Source organism: Crotalus tigris, unplaced genomic scaffold, assembly GCF_016545835.1.
Source record: "Crotalus tigris isolate CLP2741 ecotype Arizona unplaced genomic scaffold, ASM1654583v1 scf7180000017937.1871474, whole genome shotgun sequence".
In the NCBI taxonomy this organism is placed as follows: domain Eukaryota; kingdom Metazoa; phylum Chordata; class Lepidosauria; order Squamata; family Viperidae; genus Crotalus; species Crotalus tigris.
Genome location: NW_024096729.1, coordinates 585860 through 609352, shown reverse-complemented (window position 1 = coordinate 609352; position 23493 = coordinate 585860). Strand labels below are relative to the sequence as shown.

The 23493-nt window shown below is 39.8% G+C and overlaps 1 protein-coding gene across 2 annotated transcripts in view; it reads right to left on the bottom strand.

Annotated features, from left to right (window-relative positions):
• Window positions 1–20865, bottom strand: part of LOC120308546 (gametocyte-specific factor 1-like) — a 29163-nt gene extending 8298 nt beyond the window's left edge. Inside the window, exons 1-6 of one of the 2 annotated variants that reach the window (XM_039344745.1) lie at window positions 20776–20865; window positions 13830–13917; window positions 10710–10807; window positions 5030–5156; window positions 2937–3017; window positions 2552–2612 (exon numbers count right to left, since the gene is read on the bottom strand). In XM_039344745.1, the coding sequence (XP_039200679.1) occupies window positions 2552–2612; window positions 2937–3017; window positions 5030–5156; window positions 10710–10807; window positions 13830–13851 (389 nt within the window). In that variant the 5' untranslated portion in view covers window positions 13852–13917; window positions 20776–20865. The remainder of the gene's footprint in view (window positions 1–2551; window positions 2613–2936; window positions 3018–5029; window positions 5157–10709; window positions 10808–13829; window positions 13918–20775) is intronic. The other variant, XM_039344746.1, reaches the window with a different exon arrangement.
• Window positions 20866–23493: the final 2628 nt, after the last annotated feature.

Genomic DNA, 23493 nt, shown 5'->3' with positions numbered 1-23493 from the left:
ATTTGTTAAGTGAATGTTGTCCCATTTTTATGACCTATCTTGCCCCAGTTGTTTTAGGTGAATCACTGCAGTTGTTAAGTCAGTGGCACTGTTGTTAAGCAAATCTGGCTTCTCCATTGACTTTGCTTGTCAGAAGGTTGCAAAAGGTGATCACATGACCCCGGGAGAGGGCAACTGTCATAAATACGAACCAGTTGCCAAATGTCGGAATTTTGATCATATGACCTCAGGGAGGCTACAATAGTTGTGTGGAAAAACAGTCATAAGTCACTTTTTTCAATGCTGTTGTAACTTTGAATGGTCGCTAAATGAACTGTTTTAAGCTGAGGATAGCTATGCTATGATATGCGGAATGTCCTATCAACCCAACTCACGAGGCTGTTCATTGGAAAGGCCCTTTTTAATTTGGTTAACTAATGCAAATTTATTCTAGTCCAGTGGTTCTCAACCTGTGGGTCGGGACCCTATTTGGGGTCGAATAACCATTTCACGGGGGTCACCAAACAAGGCGGTCCGCCATTTTTTCCCCTTTTCTTTGGCCACGCTCCTGGCACCCAGTGATGTATAAGTGGTTGGGGGTCACCACAACATGGGGAACTGTATTATGGGGTCGCGGCATTAGAAAGGTTGAGAACCACTGTTCTAGTCCACATCTCTGGAGTAAAGCTGGAAGGCAGCTACATACACTTACTTTTGATTTTACCTTAGGGCAGTGGTTCTCAACCTTTCTAATGCCGTGACCCCATAATACAGTTCCCCATGTTGTGGTGACCCCCAAGTGGGTGTGGCCACCAATAAGAGGGAGTAGGACAGCTAGGGAAAAGGGGAAAAAATGGCGGACAGCGTGGTTTGGCGACCCCCGTGAAATGGTCGTTTGACCCCAAATGGGGTCCCGACCCACAGGTTGAGAACCACTGCCTTAGGGCAATTAGTAAATTTCAATTAGCGACACCCTTCTAGCCAAGTCATTAAAGGTGGATCTTGATTGTAAGCATTACATTGTTATAGTTTTCAGGGCTAATGATCTAAAACTGGATTTGCCTATCTGGCAGTTTTGCCTATCAACAGTAAATTCTACTCAAAAACAATGACAAGGATATATGCAATTCATATAAAACAGGGGTGTCAAACTACCAGCCCACAGGCCGAATGCATCATGCTGAAACTGTGCCCACCCCATTGTCGGCAATGGCCAAAAAGTCAATGTAATGTTGCGAGTTTGACAGCCCTGGTATAAAAAGTCAGTAATGGAAACTTTAAACTTCTCTGAGTTCTATCACAAGGAATCAGGTTGAAAAAGCAGTCACAGCAGGCAGTATAATCCTTGAGCGCAACAGGCAATAGGAGTAGAATCTTTCCTGTCTGCTGCCTTAGATAGGTGACTGCTTGAGGCAATTGGTTAATGTTGATATCCCCCTGGTTCTAGCACAGGTCTGCTGAACCAAGGTGCTGACAATTTGTTCAATAGGCAACAGCATAATAAGATCAATCACTATGATTTGTATATCAAAACTTGCAGAAAGCAAGCCTCCCTTGTAAAGGGAGTAAGGAGTCACTGAAATTAATCTCACATGGTCTTCCTCCAAATCCAGCAGGAAATATTTAATCCAAGAAATCAGGCTAAAAAAACTCAATTACTATGGTTTATTAGAAACAAAATATTAGGTTGTAGCACAAAACCCTGAGTGACTATTTTCAAATGAAACCTCTTTATATATATTCTATCTAGATCAGGTATGTGAAACTCGCAACGTCACGTGATGTCAGGCGATGTATCGTGACTTTTTCCCCATTGCCGGCAATGGGGTGGGTGCGGTTTCTTCATGGTGCATCCAGCCCACAGGCTGGCAGTTTGACATGCCTGATCTAGATAATGCTTTTTGGTGGTTTTGCAATGCAATAGGCTTAGAAGGTTGAGAAGAAATGGCAAACTGCCACTGTTGTAATTTTGATAATTGCTAATCCCCTTATCAGCTTGGGAAGTAGTTTTCACATCTCAATTGTGACAATTTTAATATTAGGTGGACTTAAAACAAAATCACAGGTGCAGCAGCAAATATTCTTCAGTGTTACTATGAAGGGGTAGCAGGAAGAAGAAATGCAGTTGATTAATGCTGGGGGAGCTAAAATCCTGCTGGTTTTGTTTTCTTCGCAATCCTTTGCTCTCCCCAATGCCAGCAATGTTAGCTTTACGACCAGTCGTAAGTGTGAACAGATTGCAAAGTGCCCAGATCATAATCACACAACTGTGATGTGCATGTGTGATTATTTTGCACTGGTTGCAAGTCTTTTATACTTTCTGAGGCCATCATTAATTCAAACTGTCAGTAAGCAAATGGTCATAAGTTGAGGACTATCTGTAACAGTACCCCAAAGAACAAAGAAATATATTTCTTAAATGTCATCAATAAGCCACAATGTCTCTAATTTATAACAAAACTTAAAATTCCTAAAAAAAAACCCAATTTCTCCATTTAGAGCAAAAATAGGAATGCACAGGAGTTGGGAGAAATGATCTTCAGTTTAAGAATAGAAAGGAAACACAACTTACCTGTTCACTGCAGAGCAGCTTGTGCCCCAAACGAAAGTAGAGTCTGATTGGTTTGCTATATCTATTATGGCACAAAAATATCAGTTTTTACTTATGGAAAAGAAAATAAATTCTGTTACTGATTAAGAATAAAACTAATCTAGGATTTGGTGTCAAAGGAAGCAATGCAGAAATATCATTAATTTACATGAGAATGCATAACCTTAGGTTGTAAAATGTTACAATTTCTGCTTGACACAAGGATAATAACAGCACAGGATAGAAAATAATGGAAGAATAGCTGTTTGATAGGAGTGCCTTTTCATATCAAGCATCATTCAAAAAAGAGGAAGGGAAAACTCAAACTTGCAGTATTCTAATAAAGTATCAACAACACAATTCTCACCTTTGTCCCAGTCTTCTTCACATGGAGGAGACTGCCATGAACTTATCACATTAACTTTTCTTTTATTCTCTGCTTGACTTGCTGTAACAAAAAAGACTCATTCTGAGAAAAAAATGCTTCTAAGATGACCCAAATTGGAACTACATTTGGCTACACTGTACTAACCCATCTTAAGGGGTAGCCTACAAAGGGCTTCAGTTTGTAGAAATGATGGGGCTTAATGGCTGTTAGATTTGGTAGCAATAGAACGGCTTCTGAAGGCCATACTTTAAAAACATTGCAAGAAAAAAAATCCCCTTGACCATTCCTTCCATTGGTTGAGTCATAATAGCATTCAGTAGGGTCTACATCTTCTATAACGGGGTGTCAAACTGCCAGTCCACGGGCCGGATGCATCATGCAGAAGCATGATCCCAGCTCCGGCAAGGGGAAAAAAGTCGCAATACGTCACAACACGTCGCATGACGCAGCAAGTTTGACACCCTTGTTCTATAAGGCCCTAGAAAATGAAGGAGCAGGAATTCATTTCAGGTCCCCATTGCTTCCCACACACGAGCACTTAAGAGTATGGAACTAAAACATTGTTTTCTTTCAGACTCCAAACTAAACCTCTGAAATACTGAGTTCAAACCTAACCCCCCTCCAGCTGCAAAATATAATGCTAGTTCTCCTTATTCCTCTTATTCCAATTTACTTTTTTTACTTACAATCAGGTGTCATGCTGCAATAACATATATTATTTTCCCAGAATAAGCCCCTTCTCCTGCTTTAATTCTAGATGTAAATTACATTATAGCCAATATAGTTCAAGTTAAAATTGTGGGATGAGTGTTTCAGATCCAGATCAGGGGGCTCCTCTGCCAATCTTAACTGGAACTAATGTTGGTATCAATCAACCTTTTGACAACAAGTCAATGTGATGATATTCTGTTAAATACAAGCTTCAATCTGAGACTCAGTTACTATGAAGCACTGCTCCACTGGCTCTAGTTACTCCCAGGTTTACGGTACATGGGTTAGCAAGGGATAAGTATTCAGGTTTATGCCAAATGATACTCATGCTGTTTTGATTCTTTCACACTTATTTATCCTGGCACATTTATACATACATTACAGAAGAGGTCTTAAATATCTAGTGAGGTTTTGATTTCCAAAATAATTCAATGAGTGACGTGGTTAAACTTTGCTATTTTTTTTTTCAGTCCAAACAGTTAATTGAGAGAATGCTTTCTCCTTGCAGTATCAGTCCAACCTGCAGATGGGAAAAGTTACCCAGGTACCTACAGAAAGGTCTATTCTATCCAGACTCAATACGCTCCATGCAATCTTGATTCCCATACTACAGAAAGAGAAAGGGCTAGGAACTCAAGAATGCCTCTTCTCAGTAGATGCCCAGCTTTTTGGAAAATGTTATTTCCTAAGATAAGAAATGCCTCACACTTTGTGGTTTTTAAGAAGTCCTTAAAATATTTTATACTATGGGTCATTTGGGTGCTGATGGTACTTGTCTGTCTTTAAGTTTTCTGACGATTTTTAATCACTTTTTATGTATAGCACTGTAAATCATCTGGCATTATTTAAGCAATGGACAGTCTATAAATGATTACATCAATCAATAAACCTCCAAGTATAGCGCTCTGTTATGCATGTTTGTGGATTAAGAACACAATGACATTCACTTATTTCATAAAAGGGCAAGTAATACGTAGCTTTTGTCTCTGCTTGCTTCACTCCACTGGATAGGAAATGTCAGTGACCCAAGGTTATTATTTTCAAAACCTAACCCGACTACCTTTTACTATAGCACTCACAATTTATGTCACAATGTTTAACAATACAAAGCCCTTGGTTTATGAAACTGAGGACTCAAAAGGACTTGCTAGGTCATCAAGAAAAAAGTGGTTATTTTACCTATGCCATTCCAAATCACAATCAATAGCGAACCACACAGTCTATAATACCTGTAACAGATGCTGAAAGGCCTTTTGGAGGCAAAAGAAAACTTATTCAACAAACCATTTTTGAAAATCTAACAGCGAAGTCAGGGACTGTTATAGCCGTCAACAGTCAGTTCTTAAAAGATTTATTTTTACCGATGTCCTGCTCGATGCATCGTTTGTCATCACAGCTTGATATGTGTTGGCTGATCTGTTCCTTGGGCACCTGATGACGAGCATTAAATGGGCAAGTGACCAGCTGTTCCACAATCCCAGGATGGTTCTAGAAAGACAAGTATAGATAACAAAATCACAGCAGCCTTACTGACAAGGCACCTGGGCGTTGTTTTAACAACTTGCATGCATTTTCATTCAAATCTTAACAAGCAGTGACATACAACTATGACACAAAGTAAGTAGTTTACTTATTTCTCCATGAAACAACCATTTGGCATCAATAAGGTTTGCCATCGTCTTCATGGATTTTTTTTTTTAAATTCCCACTTTGGTTTACAGCCAAACTTCTAACCATATCCAATTTTGCTTTATTTTTCAAGATTTGCCTAATGTGGCCCGGTACTATTATTTAGTTGGGCTCTGTAAAACAAGTTGGGCTCTCTTAAATAGCTCTAGAGCAGGACACAGGGAAAAAAATATCTTAAAACCTACCTCCTATTGGATTCTCCATACCATCACCACCACTAGCACAAGTGCGAATCCATACATAGTGGCCACATTCAGAAAATATTTCTGGTCATCCAAATCATGATTTGAAATCAGGATTTCCTCTCCATATTTGGTATACTAGTTCCATTATTCTCCTTGTATTTCTCTCTTTGATCTATTTAGGTGACTTTTAATTGGCAGGACTCGTATTCTTGATCTTTGGGACTTTTCCCCATGCCTTAGAGACAGTCCATTATTTTCCAAAGCCTTTTCATTATACTCCAGAACCACCACTACCACAGCACCTCTATCAACTCTAACTGAATGCATGAATACAATCTAGTTATTTATAAGATTAAAGGTTCGGCTTTGTAATTTAGGAAGAGAAATGACCACACTTAATTTCGGGCTGATATTTGCCCTTCCTTCTGAGCAGACATACATAGCCTAGCATTGGTACGTATTGAGGATATCTGAAACATTGATTTCAACAAACTTTTGGATAAGCTTGCATAGAAAAAACTTATAGCTCTGTGATGGAAACATATTGATGGTGTTTTTCTTGAAATGAGGCAACCTGAATTTCTATCCTTTCACTTCAAGAACCATACTTTAAAAGAGAATTAGATAACTTGATTTATTTTGCGGGGAAGTGAAAGGCAAGCCAGTTTGCCTCATTAGCACTGAGTGAGTTGCTCTGATGAAGTAAACATGGAAAGGCATTATAATGCCAAATCTCAATTACATGAAGAAATTGAAGGCCAGATGCTCCAGGGAAAGGAACAGAAAAAGAAGCTGAATCCAGTTTGAAATGTTTTCTCCAGTTCAAAATATTCAGAAGCTAATGCATTTTATATTAGTTGAGGAAAGTAGATTTACTGGAAGAAGGCTAGAGTCTGCAGTTAAGGGACCTGTTTGTAAAGTATGATTAAAAAATGCACCTTCCTTGGAAACAGAATAAAGATTAAACATGTTAAATTAACTGAGGATACTGTGACAATTCAAGGACTGGCTGAGGACAAACTACTCAAATTCTGCCTTATTGTTGAGACTGGCAATGAGATAATAGGCAAACTATTCTGCTCAACTGATTACTGCTTGTTTGGAACTTAATCTCTGGAGATTATCAAGAAATGTGTTGAGCTAGAGTCTTCCAAACAAAACTCTCACTTGCAATACAAACCTTTGTCAGGTAAAAACTTGGTGGGTTCAGTGCTGCTGATGGGTCATTTGTCTTGCTGGTACTAAAAAAGGACTTACGGCCCATCTTATGAGGAAAACCCTTTTCACAAATGAATTTATGCCATTGCACAAATCATGGGAAAAATATTTGAGCATATTCTTGGGAAAGTGAAAACATATCCTCAGGAATCTAATTTATGTATAAATATCAACAGAAGTCAGGAACCAAGGCACCTCCAGTTTAAGAAATTATAAAAAAAAAATCTCAAAGAAGAACAAAGACTTGGCTCATTGAGGAGTATGCTACCTAAGCTGAGGTGATATGTTGAAATGTTTAGATTCACTGAGAAGTTTGGAGTTTCTCCTGGCTGGAATAAAGCCAAAAGAAATTTACTGTTTTTAAAGTTTATATAGGAGCTGCTTCTCTAATTTCTACAGGCAAACAATAAGGGTTTTTACATTACATCAATCTAACAATAAATGGTAGCTTATGTCATATTTGGGAAGAAGAATAAGGTATTTCCAAATATATTCTGAAATAAAGCAAATTCTGCCTAGGCTGCGTGAGCTGATGTATGATTGTTTATTTAGGTGCTATGTACTGGAATAACATCTGCATAATATTACAATAGTTTTCATATGCTAAATTAAACAAAGGGTTGAATCAGCACCTTGCATAGGCAGATTTTTCTAAATGAAGATATACTATTTCACGTCCTTTCCTGATTTCTCACAACAGAAGCCTTTGGCCTAATTACACTTGATCTTAGCCAAAAGGCCCAACTCTCAATAAATTGATGAACCTATTTCTGAATTATGCCACTTAAGTATGCAGCTGCATGGGCTTTACATGATTGAAACATCGCCCATACAAAATAAAAAGCTCTAGTAGTGAATATACTTTTGCATAGAACATTCCTATCCTGATCTCTTTTCTGACTTAGTTTTCAATCTGAAGACTATAAAATGAAACTAATCAATTACAGAAGCCCCTCAATAAGAATCATGTTTATTTGGAGCAATTTTATATATCATCAAGAATTACTGATACTTTCCATGAACCTAGAGACTTCCCTTATTGAACCATAAAGGGGGCTATAATTATTGTAACTTACATATAAAAAAGGATTTAGTCTATAGAGACATATTACAACATTCGTATATTGCTAACTATATATGGACTCTTGGCAATTTATATAAATTCATCCAATAATAATACTGTAATACATTGATTAAAACATCTAGCTACATTAAGAATGTTCTTTGGAACTGTTTTGTCTTTCTAAAAGCAAGTAGTAGGGATAGCATCTGACGTTCTAAGAGTCAAGCTGTTAAGTAGAGATCGTGCACAAAGAAACATTTTTTTCTAACCAGCTTTCCCCTAACATGTGAAGATACTCACTATCCCTGAGGGGAAGCACTCACTGAATGGGACAACTCCTCTTGAATTAACTGGTCCTACAAGTACTTAAGTGTCAAAGCATGTAGGACTCTGGCAACCTAAACAGTGCCCACAATACCAGTACTATATAATTCAGGAAGCTTTCATGTATTTAGCAAACAGGTTATACCAGGCAGATTCTGAACAGTTTTCAAAAGTAGTTCCATACAGAGTGTGTTGCAATAGTTCAGCCAAGTGTTTTCACTATGCTTTTATATTGTTATACTATTCTATCTATGTATTTATCTAGGTAACTGGAGACAATGGATTGAGTTAGTGTAACTACTTCCAACTCAACATTTTCTTGACGACCTTCCTAAGAAGGAAGATTGAAGACTGAGAAAAGCTCTGTCTAAACCTGTCGGCTCCAAGAAGCTAACCTATCATCTTTTGCACAGCAGCTGGCAACATCCCCTCTTCTAGCAAGCCACTGACTACTTCCCTGATTGAGTTACTCGGTACACTACTTTCCTATTGTTGGTATATTACTTCTGTCTTAACTGCTGAAATGGCTTACTAAGTCTCTAAAAACTGCTGGAAATGTAATGAACATGTCAGATCTTTTTCATTATTTGGTGATATTGTTGTAAAGTTCTGGAAAATGATTCACACTAAAATCGTAATTTACAAGACCAAAAATACAGTTTCAAGTTTGGTACCACTCAGACCCAATGAAGATAGCCAGTTCTTTCTCTGTCATTTGGAAATACATACAGTGAGGGAAAGAAGTATTTGATCCCCTGCTGATTTTGTACATTTGCCCACTGACAAAGAAATGATTAGTCTATAATTTTAATGGTAGGTTTATTTTAACAGTGAGAGACAGAATAACAAAAAAATCCAGAAAAACGCATTTCAGAAATGTTATGAATTGATTTGCATTTTAATGAGTGAAATAAGTATTTGACCCCTTTGCAAAACATGACTTAGTATTTGGTTGGCAATCACAGAGGCCAGACGTTTCTTGTAGTTGGCCACCAGGTTTGCACACATCTCAGGAGGGATTTTGTCCCATTCCTCTTTGCAGATCCTCTCCAAGTAATAATAATAATAATAGTAAAGTTGGAAGGGACCTTGGAGGTCATCTAGGCTGACATCTGACAGCTCGAACCTTCAGCTACCCCCACAGATTTTCTATGGGGTTAAGGTCTGGAGACTGGCTAGGCCACTCCAGGACCTTAATGTGCTTCTTCTTGAGCCCCTTCTTTGTTGCCTTGGCTGTGTATTTTGGGTCATTGTCATGGAATACCCATCCACGACCCATTTTCATTCCCTGGCTGAGGGAAGGAGATTCTCGCCCAAGATTTGACAGTACATAGCCCCGTCCATTGTCCCTTTGATGTACTGAAGTTGTCCTGTCCCCTTAGCAGAAAAGCACCCCCAAAGCATAATGTTTCCATCTCTATGTTTGATGGTGTGGATGGTGTTCTTGGGGTCAGAGGCAGCATTCCTCCTCCTCCAAACACGGCGAGTTAGCTGATGCCAAAGAGCTCGATTTTGGTCTCATCTGACCACAACACTTTCACCCAGTTCTTCTCTGAATCATTCAGCTGTTCATTGGCAAACTTCAGATGTGCCTCTACATGTGCTTTCTTGAGCAGGGGGACCTTGCGGGTGCTGCAGGATTTCAGTCCTTCACGGAGTAGTGTGTTACCAATTGTCTTCTTGGTGGCTATGGTTCCAGCTGCCTTGAGATCATTGACAAGATCCTCCCGTGTAGTTCTGGGCTGATTCCTCACCGTTCTCATGATCATTGAAATTCCACAAGGTGAGACCTTGCATGGATCCCCAGACTGAGGGAGATTGACAGTTATTTTGTTTCTTCCTTCTGCGAATAATTGCACCAACTGTTGTCACCTCCTCACTATCGCTTGGCGATAGTCTTGTAGCCCATCCCAGTCTTGTGTAAGTCTACAATCTTGTCCCTGACATCCTTGGACAGCTCTTTGGTCTTGGCCATAGTGGAGAGTTTGGAACCTGATTGACTGATTGCTTCTGTCGACAGGTGTCTTTTATACAGGTAACAAGCTGAGATTAGGAGCACTCCCTTTAAGAGAGTGCTCCTAATCTCTGCTCTTTACCTGTATAAAAGACACCCGGGAACCAGAAATCTTGCTGACTGATAGGGGATCAAGTACTTATTTCACTTATTTTAAAAATGCAAATCAATTTATAACTTTTTGAAATGCATTTTTCTGGATTTTTTTTGTTATTCTGTCTCTCACTGTTAAAATAAATCTACCATTAAAATGAATGACTGATCATTTCTTTGTCAGTGGGCAAACGTACAAAAACATCAGGGGATCAAATATTTTTTCCGTCACTGTAGAAAAAAAGAACACTGAGACCACATTTTGAAATGGAGGGAATGGAATGAAGGAAATTAAGAGTGACTAAAACATACCCTGAAGAAATTGGAAAAAACAGTAATACCGACTTGTCCAAAAAAAGAAGTAAATGTATCATCTGGGAAATAAGCAGGTAGGCAATTATTCCATATACTCTGCATCCTCAACTACATTTAAACAAAGGATTTCCACAGCTTACCTTTCGACACTTGACAAGGTGATAGGGGAACCTACAAGCCCTGATTTGATGGCTTTTGTCATAGGGGCACTGAATTAGTTTTTCAGGATCCAAAGCATCTATTAGGAAAGAACATGAAGGTCTAATGAGTATCCCAAAAGTACTCTTTTAAGTGCAATGCAAAAACACACCAACACATTGGAATTAATCAGATAAGTAAGAAAAGCTATCAGTTCTTAGTATTCCATAACAACAAAATTACTTCAAGTTTGCTGGCTAATTAAATTCACTCAGAAGGTTTAGGCGATTAGGGTGCTAAACAAAGAAATGCAGTCAGGAGTGCAAAACAATGCGGCAGATGTTAATGAGCACATTTATGAAATGAAGAGAAAGCTGCAGAAAATCTGTATCCCTGAGCTACTCAATTAGACAGTCCAATTAAAAGAGTTATTCAAGAAAATTGAAGAGGTGCTACTCACGGTCCCCACTGGCCTTCTAAGATAAGTGGCTCTTATCTGAGCTCAGAGGGGACATCATTGTGTTAGGCTACATCTTTGGCAAAATCCTCTGTGTTTTCAATTCAGAGATCACCACAACACACTGCTATAGGAAAAATCTGAGGGGAATATCATTAAAATCTCAAATGAATCTTTGCTAGCATTCTTTTGTTCTCATTCTTTTTTTCTTTTCTTCAATATGAGTATTTCCAATAAGATGCTATGTGAAAAAAAAATGTCTTCCATCAGTGTAAACGATTACATTTAACAAAATAGCATATGTGAGATGTTCTTGGATTGTACAACGGAAGTACAATTCAGTATATTTCTGCTCCATTTGGAAACAATTCAACAGATCATCGTCCTAAGGGCAGCAAAATCATGTCTACTTGAAAAGTTTTTAAGAGATGTGATCTACAGCTGAAAGAATTGGATACTTTCAAAGAAATGAATTCAATCCCTATTATATACCATGCCTATTACCAGTAAACTAAAGCAGCCTATTAATTCTTCCAACAACTGACTTACCCTATCCACTGAAAATGCACATTTTTCAATGTCTTGGTAAAATTGAAAATTAACATTTTCCAAGTCCTCCTATTTGCCACAAAGGAGCTTATCACTTAGTTTTCTTCCCTCAGCAAGGAAAAAAGGTCTAAAAATCTGCAGTGCTCTGATTAAGGTTGGGATTTGATCTTTTTCTTCGAAACTTCCAGATGGCCACTATGGGCATAGAGGGGAAGAGAGTACATACAAGCAGCCCTGTCTTAAGCCCTCATGTGTTTCAAATGCTGGCTGGGAAGGATGAACCTTTATTAACTCTGTTATTCCATGTATGTATGTATGTATGTATGTATGTATATGTTTTCTGAGGTTTTCGCAGGTGTTTGTATGTAGGTCTTTGGTTATTCGGGTTTTCTCCCGTGTAAAATTGGAAGTGTATTGGCAACGTTTCGACGAAGTCCCATTCGTCATCTTCAGGCTGGTGTTTTCAGCTTCGTGCTTTGAGGAGCAATGTGTGGTCTTAGCTGTTTCTTCCTTTTAACTTAATACCCCCACTGGCAGTTAAAAGGAAGAAACAGCTAAGACCATACATTGCTCCTCGAAGCACGAAGCTGAAAACACCAGCCTGAAGATGACGAATGGGACTTCGTCGAAACGTCGCCAAGACACTTCCAATTTTACGTGGGAGAAAACCCGAATAACCAAAAACCTATACATACATACATACATATATATATATATGACATGGCTATCTTAGGGAGATAGTCTCATCTCACAGAGTTGTTTGGGATGAAACTGAATTGATAACCACCTCTCGCTTACTGACTGAGTTACTGAATTCACATAGCACATTGGATTGTCCTCATATAATGAAATCTGTTGTAGAAAGAAGGCCTGAATATGACATTCTCCTGACTCTGGGGTTGGATTATGGGAGAGGATTATAGCTCACAGCAGGTTTAAGCATATCGGATACAACTGAGCTGCAACACTTCCCCCAATGTGAAGTTCACAAGTGGAAGTAACAAAAGTACAATTTCACTGGACTTTTGAAAGCTTAGGATACCTTAGAAATGTGGAAAGCAGATTTTCTTTTAAGCTTTAAGTTGGACAGGATGTTAGAATCATTAGAGGTAGTCCTCGACTTACAACCATAACGGAGCCCAAAATTTCCTTTGCTAAGATGGTTGTTAAATGAGTTGCGCCCGATTTTATAACTTTTGCCAGAGTTGTTAAGCGAATCACTGCAGTTGTTAAGCGAAACATGCAAATGTTAACTGAATCTAGTTTCCCCCATTAACTTTGCTCGTCAGAAGCCAACGACCCTGGGACAATGCAAGTGTCATAAATATATGCCAGATGCCAAGGTGGCCATAGGGACGCTGTAACCATCGTAAGTATGAAAAACAGTCACAAGTTACTTTTTTTAGTGCCATTATAACTTCATAAGGTCACTAAAGAAATGGTTGTAAGTCGAGGACTACCTGTGCGGTAACTGCAGACGTGCTTGATGGGACTCAGTAGCTCTGTAACCTACAGAGATGATCCCAGACTGCTCAACCAGGTCAAAGCTGGGAGAATTCTGTACTGTACTGTATTGTACTTCTGAAAAGCTGTCAACACTACAGAGGTGTAATGCAATAAAGATGAGCAGTAATATTAGTAGGTTTGTGCACTCTAGCCCTATTCTCAATCAAGGATAATGGAACAGGGAATTGTGCTTGGTGTTCTGCTGCATTTTAGAACTGCACAAGGTCAGGGATGAAACATTTTTCCTCTTATTCTTTTCTAGTAGGAAACACAGAACTCTGCTCAACACAAACAACTGACTATGAAGGCCAACCACAATGTGTGAGCCTTTATGTCACCAAATTTTAGTCACTCCGATTCACCCCCCCCTGGAATATGTAGCATTATTTCCTGTAAGCTGCCAGGAGTGGCCGTGAGCAAGTAGGTGGCAATACAAATTTTCCTAAATAAATAAATAATAACATGGGTTCCCCCCTCCCCCTTAATCTCCAGGTTGCTCAGGAGGTGATTATCAAGACCCCCAGGTGGTAACTAAGATCAAGGAGTAACAAACACATGGTACATATTGTTACATTTAGCTGCTATTTTTATTAATCTAAATTTATCTTACCATAGCTGTCTTCTGTATTCATGGTTTGGTAGTTTGATAGAAGCCTGCTGAAAACTACGGTAACTCTGCCGTTGGGATTCACAGTCTTCTAAATAGTAGAAACCAGATGCAATGAAAATTATTTCAGTTAATACCTTTTATGGTTCATATAGCTGTTACACATATAATAGTTGTCAGAAAAGCTGGGTGGGAGACAATGACGTAAGAGAATTTGTGAGAAACTTCAAATAATCCAGCAAATGCTAACTATTACACATACCTTTTATACTTTTTAAATGGGCAACTGAACTGCTGAAAACCATGAAAAGGTTTCTGCTATGTAAACTCTAAGAACAAATTTTTTCCCCTACAATCCTCTGCGGCTTTGAAAAAAATGATTGAATAAAGATTAGGGACAGACACATGTTCCCTAGTTTTGTAAATTCATTATCATTCACTTTATGTAGACTGTATTATCCTTGAAAAATGCAGACTACTATTAGCATTAAAATCTGGCACACTGGTACCTATGGGCCATAACTCAACTCTTCATTAAATATCCTTAATTCTTACACATAAAATGGTTTAATTTGTGGAAAAGTGCCAAACCCTGTAAGATTTTTGTATTCCCAATTTAAGCCTCGAGAGTGTTATGGTAAGAATGCCAAAAAACTGTGAGATTTGCAGATCGCTTAAGAATTCAACCATTACACAATAAACACAGACTACAAACAATGACAAGATAAAGCAGCAACAATGGTGCACTGGAATATCTGCAGAAAATACCATTTGCCTGCAAGCAATAAGTTTGTGATGGCACCACAAAATACACAAAATCAAGACGCTAAAGTGCTCAGGATTTTAGAATTCAAACAGACAAGCACCAGCTACATAACATCCCAGACTTAACAACTGCCGGTAAGGAAAATAAGTCTGGACACAGTAGTAGTATTTGGAGACATAGAATAATAAAGAAAGGAGAAAAATACAAAGACCTGCAAATAAAAGTAGAACAACTGTGGCAAAGGAAAAGATAGTACCAATGATAGGTGCCTTGGGTTCAATCCCAAAATCATCTGTGGCACCACTTGAACATCATCATTGACAAAATCTCCATCAGTCAAAAGGCAGCTTTGCTTGGAACAGCTTTCATCATGTGATGATACCTTTAACACCATCAAACAACATCTATCCCAGATCTTTGGGAAGGACTTGATAGGTGGATAAAAATGCCAAAACCAGTCTAAACATATGGCTGACTGTGCAATGAACCATAATAATAAAGAGGTATGTATACACCAAGGGAAAGAATAAGGCAATATTGTCCCCTAGTGTGCAGTGGTCCCTTAAATACTTTTTGGTGCTATTCTGGATTTCAACAGGATTTTGAAATAACCTATACTGGAATATTACAAATTACATCCATAAGTACTATTTGGGTAGCACAACAATTTGGATAAAAGAAAATGATCTCTGGATTGAGAACATCAACAAAGTCGGAAGAGTACAAGGCTCAAGCTTGAAATAAGTAATTTCTTAAGTTATCATTGTTACTGTTATTTCATGTAAATACAAAAAATAAGGCACAAAAAAGGTCACTCAGTTTTCAAAAGAATTCATAAGACTTTTAATTTTGTTTCAATTTCTACCTCCCTGTTTTCAGCACAACCAGGATGAGTTATACTGTATGCAAAAAGGAAAGCACTAAGCTGAGAAGTTAATAGACAGGTGATGCAGAAAATTTGTCTCTCAGTTCTCAATACATTCCAATACAGTCCTTTTACTTCAAGGATGGTACAGTGAGCGCTTTAAAATACAGCTACAACAGCAATTGACTACTGGCTTCTTTCTGGTGTATGCTCTATTGACAGAGCTTGTGGTTGACTTCACATTCCCATGACATTCTGGACTGGAACCCGATTTGCACCTTGTAGTATACATTATTAAAATTTGGTTACCATACTTTCTCATATTTACACACACACACGATTCAGTTCTCATGCATTAAAAAAAATGTCCTATATGTCGCCTAGAAGCTATGCTTCAGTATTTGCTAATTCAATGTTCACCCGACTTTAGAGAATTTCTGTGAACAACAAAGAATGGGCTCTATTAATAGATCCCTTTCATAGAACAGTCATGTGAAAAACATGTATGTCTGTGTAAAGGTTTTGGGTTTGTTTTTTGTTTTTTACAAAATGTGGACATATCAGCATTTTATCTTCATTAAAGGTAAGTGAGTAAAAATTGACTTTGCAATTATTTATTCAACAAAAAAACCTAAAAGATATGCAATTCCCTTCTGTGGGAAAAGCAAGCAGTTTGAGAGGTTTCTTGCATGCACAGCCCATTTTAAATCACCCCACAACATCCTGATGGGGTTTAGATCTGAGCTTTGTCTTGGCCATTCCAAAAGCCCTTTTTCCCCCAATCATCCCTTAATGGGTTTACTCAAAAGTTTATGGTCATTGTCATGTTGCAAGGTCCACTTTCAGCTGAGCTTCAATTTCCTGATAAATGGTCTTGCACTATCCTCAAGCACCCTCCGGTACAATGAAGAATTCAAAGTGGATTCTATGATAGTGAGCTGCCCAGGCTCTGATGTAGCAAACCGAACCCAAACCATAACATTTCCACTACCATGCTTTACAAGTGGCATCAGATTCTTCAGGTGAAATGAAGTCTTTGACGTTCATCAAAAATGTCTTGATACTGTGGCAGAAGAATTCTGTCTTTGCCTCAACTCTCCAGAGCATATTGTTGAAGAAATCCTGGTCTCCGCCTTGCCCTGTTCTTCCTGGAGGGCAAATACTTCCTTCTGGCACACACCCCATGTAGAATTATTCTAATAGACAAATGCACTTTGACATCAATGATGGCAAGAACCATCTGTAGATCATATGATAAAAGTCTGTGATTCTAAGAGACTTTCAGCATTTTGCATCCTAATATGGGACTGAACTTGCTGGGACAGCCTGACATGGGCAAGTTGGCAGTTGTCTGAAGTCTTCTGCATTTGTGGATGATCTTCCAGACAGTGAAATGATTTATGCCCAATTGTTTGGTGATCCCCTTTCTAGGCTAATAGGCATCTATAATGGGACATGATAGCAGTGTTCCAATATCTCAGGGGCTGCCACAAAGAAGAGGGAGTCAAGCTATTCTCCAAAGCACCTGAAGGCAGGACAAGAAGCAACGGGTGGAAACTAGTCAAGGAGAGAAGCAACCTAGAACTAAGGAGAAACTTCCTGACAGTTAGAACAATTAACCAGTGGAACAACCTACTCCCAGAAGCAGTAAATGCTCCAACACTGGAAGTTTTTAAGAAGAGACTGGACAGCCATTTGTCCGAAATGGTATAGGGTTTCCTGCCTGAGCAAGGGGTTGAACTAGATGACCTCCAAGGTCCCTTCCAACTTTACTATACTACTATTACTACTACTATTATTACCTTCTTTCTGAATGCCTCAGGGAATCTAGGCAGGGTGATTCCACACACACTTCAACAATGAAGAGTAAATGCTTAAGGCACTGGGCTAGAAATTAGGAGTTCAAGTTCTGCCTTAGCCATGAAAGCCACCTGGGTGACCTTGGGCCAGTCACTCTCTCTCAGCCCAACTCAGCTCACAGGGTGCTTGTTGTGGGGAAAATAGGAGGAAGGTGTGTTCGACATGTTTGCCGTTTTGAGTTATTTATAAAAATAATAAAGGAGGTAGAAAATAAGTAAAATGTCTAAATAAGACAAGTCTCACCCACATCCTAATTATGTTCTAATCATTTACAGCTGATCTGATGCACTTGATTCTAATTTTAGGTATTTGAGGTAATGATAAATGTAGGAATGTATTTGTTTTTTCACATGTAAAATTTGCATTTAAAGTTACAAAACAGACTATCAAATGCAAATGGTGCATATTTATTATAGTCTATATCCTTTATCAATATTGTTGAAATGAAGATGAGATTTCTGTATATTGAAAAAAGCTGAAACAGTCAACAATTTCAATAGGGTGAACTTACTTATTCATATGACTGGGCAAATTGAATGAAGATGAGCAGGGGAATACATTTTCACCTTTCAGAAACAAAATGTCAATCACATATTTTCCTAAAGTTTCACATAAATATAGGCAAAAATTATTTTTTTTTCAAAGTCTTGCTATTATTCAAAAGATATAAAATACAGTACAATGAAAAATTACCATTTCAGTCTAAACTTGCAACCTGGATCTATTTAATTAAAAAAAGTCTAAAACTTTAAAGATAGCACTATTAATATGTCCCTGCTCCTTATTTAAATATTTTTGCATTTGTAAAAGTATAATCTTATTAATCTTGATAAAACATTACATCAGTAATAACCCTTTAGAGCAGTGGTTGTTCTAGGACAGTGGTTCTCAACCTGTGGGTCGCGACCCCTTTGGGGGTCGAACGACCCTTTCACAGGGGTCGCCTAAGACCATCGGAAAACACATATTTCTAATGGTCTTAGGAACCGAGACACTGCTCTGCACCCGTCTCTGCATGGCCTCCTCCGACATTTGCAGAGAGAGAGAGAGAGACAGAGAGGCACTTTCGCTTCCCTTCTCTCTCTCTCTCTCTCAGGCGGACTTACCTCCTGCAGGGCTCCTGATTGGCCCTGCGCCTGGGTGCCCCACCCCCTGGGAGAAGCATGGCTAGGGCCTCGTGGCCTTGGAGCCGCCTGGGGAAGCCCCGGGATCCCTGCTGGGAGCGGCCCATTGGAGGCTCTGCTGAGCGGGCCAGCCCTCCCACAAGCTACGGCCCAAGGGAGACCAGCCCCTGCGATCCCCAGCCAGCCCGACCATTGGCCCTGCTGGCCGGGAAGGCATGCCGGAGTCCAGGCTGCCGGGAAGGAAGAAGGAGATGCAGCAATGGTAGGAGAGCCTCCTCCTGGGGCCCTGCGCTGGCGGTGGCTTCCTTGCCCTCCTCTTCCTCCTCCCCTTCTTCCTCCTGCTGCCCTCCAAGCAGCTCAGGCGGCCGCAACGACAAGAGGGGTGCCTGGGGTAGAGCAGCCAGGCTTGCGGAGGGGCTGGTAGGGGCCACACGAGCAAAGGGTGTGACCGCCATAGGGCTGCTGGGCTGCCTGGGTGATCTGCGGCGGGCCCTGGAGGCAGTGAGTGGTCCTGTGTGCAGACGGGGCGGGGGATGGGGGGCAGGGCAGGGGGGTGGAGAGGGGGCAGGGCCAGTTTTTGGGCACTTGGTCTCTAAAAGGTTCGCCATCACTGTGCTATACTTATCATCAAAGTCCAATAAAATGAGAGTAACTTGCTTTCCAAATGATAATATGGATGATATAGATACAATATTCCCTGGATAAAAATGGGAAAGATGTCTACAGTTCTTAAAATAACCTTGCTGGTGAGCCAAAAGCTAAATTATAAAGCTATTTGAACAGAGGTATTATCTGACAAATAATCTAAACAATAGATTTCACAACATTGCAGTGATTACACCAGTTCAAAGGACTGAATTCAGAGAAAGAACACTAGAAAATTTACTACCAGAATAGCTCTTTAGATAAGAATCAGATTTACCTACAGTCCTCGACTTATGACAATTCAGTCCAAAATTTCTGTTAAATGAGATATCTGTTAAGTGAATTTTGCTCCATTTTACGACCTTTCTTGCCTCAGTTCTTAAGTGAATCACTGCAGTTGATAAGTTAGTAATCCGATTGTTAAGTGAATCAGGCTTTCCCATTGTCTTTGCTTGTCAGGTCACAAAAGGGAAACATATGACCTTGGGACACAGCAAATGGTCTTAAATATGAACTAGTTGCCAAGCATCTGAATTTTGATCACGGGACCATGGCGATCCTGCAAAGATTGTAACCATGAAAAACAGTCGTTAGTCACATTTTTCAGTGCCGTTTTAACTTGGAACGGTCACTAAGTGAATTGTTGTAAGCCGAGGACTACCTGTACCTTGAACTCATACAAGCAGTAGAAGAAAAAGATGGAAGACAGGAAGAAGAAAACCAAATCGACACACATAGGGCAGATGTTAAATATGGTGCAAGTCTGCATGGTTTCCATGTTAAAATTTTGAGAGCCGGAGAGAAAAGGGGGAAGATAATATTACAGAAGTAGATAAATTGCTGGTCTTGTACTCATGTGAGGTACAATTGGTCTGAATATACCAAGAGAAAGAAAATTATGGCAAAGCTACTATGAAACCACAGGCACCCTAAGGAAACCCAAAGATGCTTTTTCCAAGAGACAACTGAAACCTGTGTTTTCTCTTTGAAGATGTTTGGCATCTCATCCAAGAAGCTTCTTTTGCTGACTGGATGATGGGGAATGGAAGAATTTATATTTGCCTTCTTTTAGAGAGATCAGCTGTCTGCAAGTAGTATATATCCTCCCATTCCCCACCATCCAGTTAGAGCTGAAGAAGCTTCTTGGAGAAGCAAAACGTCTTCAAAGAAAAAACAAGGAAGTCCAGTTAAAAAAGCACCTTTGGGACAATCATGACCTGGATGACTAAGAATCTCCATAGAAACCCTAAGGAAAGAAGCTGTGGTTGCAAGAGTGGTGGTTGCAAGAGTGGTGGTTGCGAAGAGAAATGGAAGTGAATGCGCCCACACTGCTTGGCGCTCTCGGAGAAACCCCCCCCCCAAAAGGGGGGGTAGAAACCTAATATACGGAACAAGTAACAAGAGAGAGGTTGGACAAGGCTGGCTCCCGCCAAGCTCCCCTCTTTCGTACATCACGGCGAGACGACGGGAGGCCCACGGGCTCACCAATAAGCGCGGAAGGCTTTGTAACTCTTAACGTGTATAGGGAGCAAAATGGAAGTGGTCGGCGAGAGAAAAAGTCCCCGAGAGCCCTTGGAAACTAATAAATGGCGGCCCCTGCCCTTTTGGAAAACCCTATCCCATTATCAGAGCGGGAGAGAAAAGAGAAAAGAGAAGCGAAACTCTCGAAACCACGTAAACGGCCGTTACCTACTAGACCTGACTTCGAGTCACATGCGAAAAAGAGCCTGACTCCCGCCGCCGGGCGTCTTAACGCGCATGCGCGCTGCCTCACTTCCGCCCGCTTTTTTTATGTTTTTCTCTCTCGCTCTCTGCTCGACGGGCGTGAACGGGGGCGGGGGGCGATTGGCTCCTTCGTCTTGTCTCTGTCTCCGGGGTGGTTAGTGCTGGGTCCCGCCTTAGCGCGCGCGAGTATTTCTGCAGCGAGCTTGGGTTGAATAGGACGGGATTGCGATTGTTTTGGTCTTCGCCGTTCCCAATAAAACAGGCTGTCCGTATGTTTGATGCCCTTTGTTGTTGTTTAGTCGCTAAGTCGTATCCGCGTCTTTGAGACCCCACAGCACGCCAGCTCCCCACCTGTCCTCCACTGTCTCCTGGAGTTTGCCCATCTTCGGTGCCTCGACGATACTATCGTGAACATCTTATCCTTTGCCGTCCTCTTCTCTTTTCGCCTTCAGTCTTTCCCAGCATCAGAGTCTTTTCCAGTGAGTCCTCATTTGGTGGTCAAAGTATTTGAGCTTCAGTTCTTCAACTCTCCTTCCAAAGGGCAGTCGGGGTTGATTTTCTTTAAGATGCTCTTACTCATCATTAACTGAGCCAGATTTCTTTTTGCAGTCAAACTCAACCGAAACCTCTTTTTTCTCTTGGAAGATAGCAAGTGGTGCATCTATCACTTCACCGGTTTTCCAGAATTTCTGGATAGTAGTAGTAATGGTAGAAATTTGGCCTACCGTAGATTTTTTTCAGTATCTTAGCATAGGAGCTTATAAAGAGACTGGAAAAATAATGAGAGGAGTATTAGATGCAAAAGAAATAAGAGTTTGTTAGCAGATTACCCCATAAATAGTAGCTTAGGCCAGCTTGCAAAAAGCTTGAGTTTCAAATCATTAAGGTTCTGTCTTAACAAACTTAATAACAAGGGCTGGAAGTTCTCATAGATTGCAATATTTTACTGCTGATCCTGGGGTAACTTTAGGGAATATTGTATAATACTTGCTTCCTGCTGTGAAGAGCTGGACATTTAGCATGCAATCCATCTGGTCCTGGTTATCTGAACTGCCTTCCTGTCAAGTTGGAATTCTGCCCTTTGAACTATTAATAATCAATTAAATTGTCAGAACACTGCTCAGAAAAGACTGCAAAGCAACAATTGAGTTCAAGAAACAGCTGACACGGTTTCACTTCTCATCCTTTTTTATTTTTTAAATACATAACAGTACATGACAAAGTCTTCTGTTAACTTGGATTTATTCGGAGCATTTGCTTTCCAGGCATTAGCTCCACAAACCGAAATTCCTATATGTGCCCTTTTTTGGTGACCTGTCTTTTTTTCTACTTCTTGGATGTGTCATTTGTTTTTCTGTTTTTTACAAATCTTTTGGGATAGCCACAGTGTCCTGTTTTTATGGGCATCCATTTTTCCTCATTGGTATTGTTTGTGATTGTGCTTTCAGTATTTATTTTTAGAAATTCCTATCCATTTTGTGCTCTTTTTCCCATTAGCTTATTTCTGGTATAATCTGGTCCATAAGTGCTCTTGAGTACATCTTTTTTAAAGTTCAAAATACAATATAACACTCAGCTTCATTTTTTCTTAACATCAAAAATTGTGGTATTAGATGCTCATTCCCAAGTTCCCACTACTTATATTTGCCTACTAAGTTTTCCCTAATGATTAGGATCAAATCAAAAATACCTTTTGAATCCCCTTCGCATTCAAAAGGGGAAGGTTATTCTTGATTTGATCCTAATCATTAGGAGAAACTAACAAGTAAATAAGACCAGTCAATAATACAGATCTTTCATTTCTACTTAGAAGGTCCATGCTCAGCACAGTTTGACATCCGCTTCTACATCTCTGATGGAAAAAAGATTGTCAGCAAGACAGGAATCTTGGAAAAAGCATGTTTACAAGGTTTGTCTCCCAACAGATGTAGAGATAATAAAATGCCGGCAAACCAACCAAACATTGGCCATGGAGGACACGAGAAGAGAGAAAGAGACAAGAGTTTGTTTCAAATACTGAAAATGTTCTGAATTTCAATTCTGCCGACCCTCAGAACACTCAGAACGGTTTGACAGAAGCTCTGAGGCACAATGTATTCACAGATAATCCTCGATTTAGGATCACAATTGGGACTGGAATTTCTGTCTGTAAGTGATATGGTCATAAAGCATGATGTCACATGATTGTTGTTGCTTAGCGATGGCAAGCCCAACATTCCCTGTTGTCAGCGAATTCTACTGGTCATTAGCCGAGCCCCCTATCATCTCTGTCTTTTGGTCATCTTGCACCATGCTTTGTGGGAAGGCAAGCAGTCCGAGAACTGCATGGCTTAGGCCCTAAGAGCCTTAGGGGGTTCTTGGTATACTGTAGCTCTGGGATGTCAGCACATATATTTTTATCTCTAGTAGAGAGAGGCACTAATGGCCCCTCACAGAAGAAGTACCCCAAATCCTAGGAGTGTGTTAGACTGAACCCCAAGCAACTGATCAAACCTTTTTAACTGCCTTTTCTTTAAAGTTATCCTGTCCTGGGAATGTGAAGCTGTTGGACTATGGTTTCATCATTGCACTGTGTGTTTACACTTGCTGATTATTTTGTATTGCAGTTCCACCTCTCATTTATTTCAATCATAGCAGATTGAACCCATTTTCAAATTTCAAAGCTGCGATAATCAGAATAAA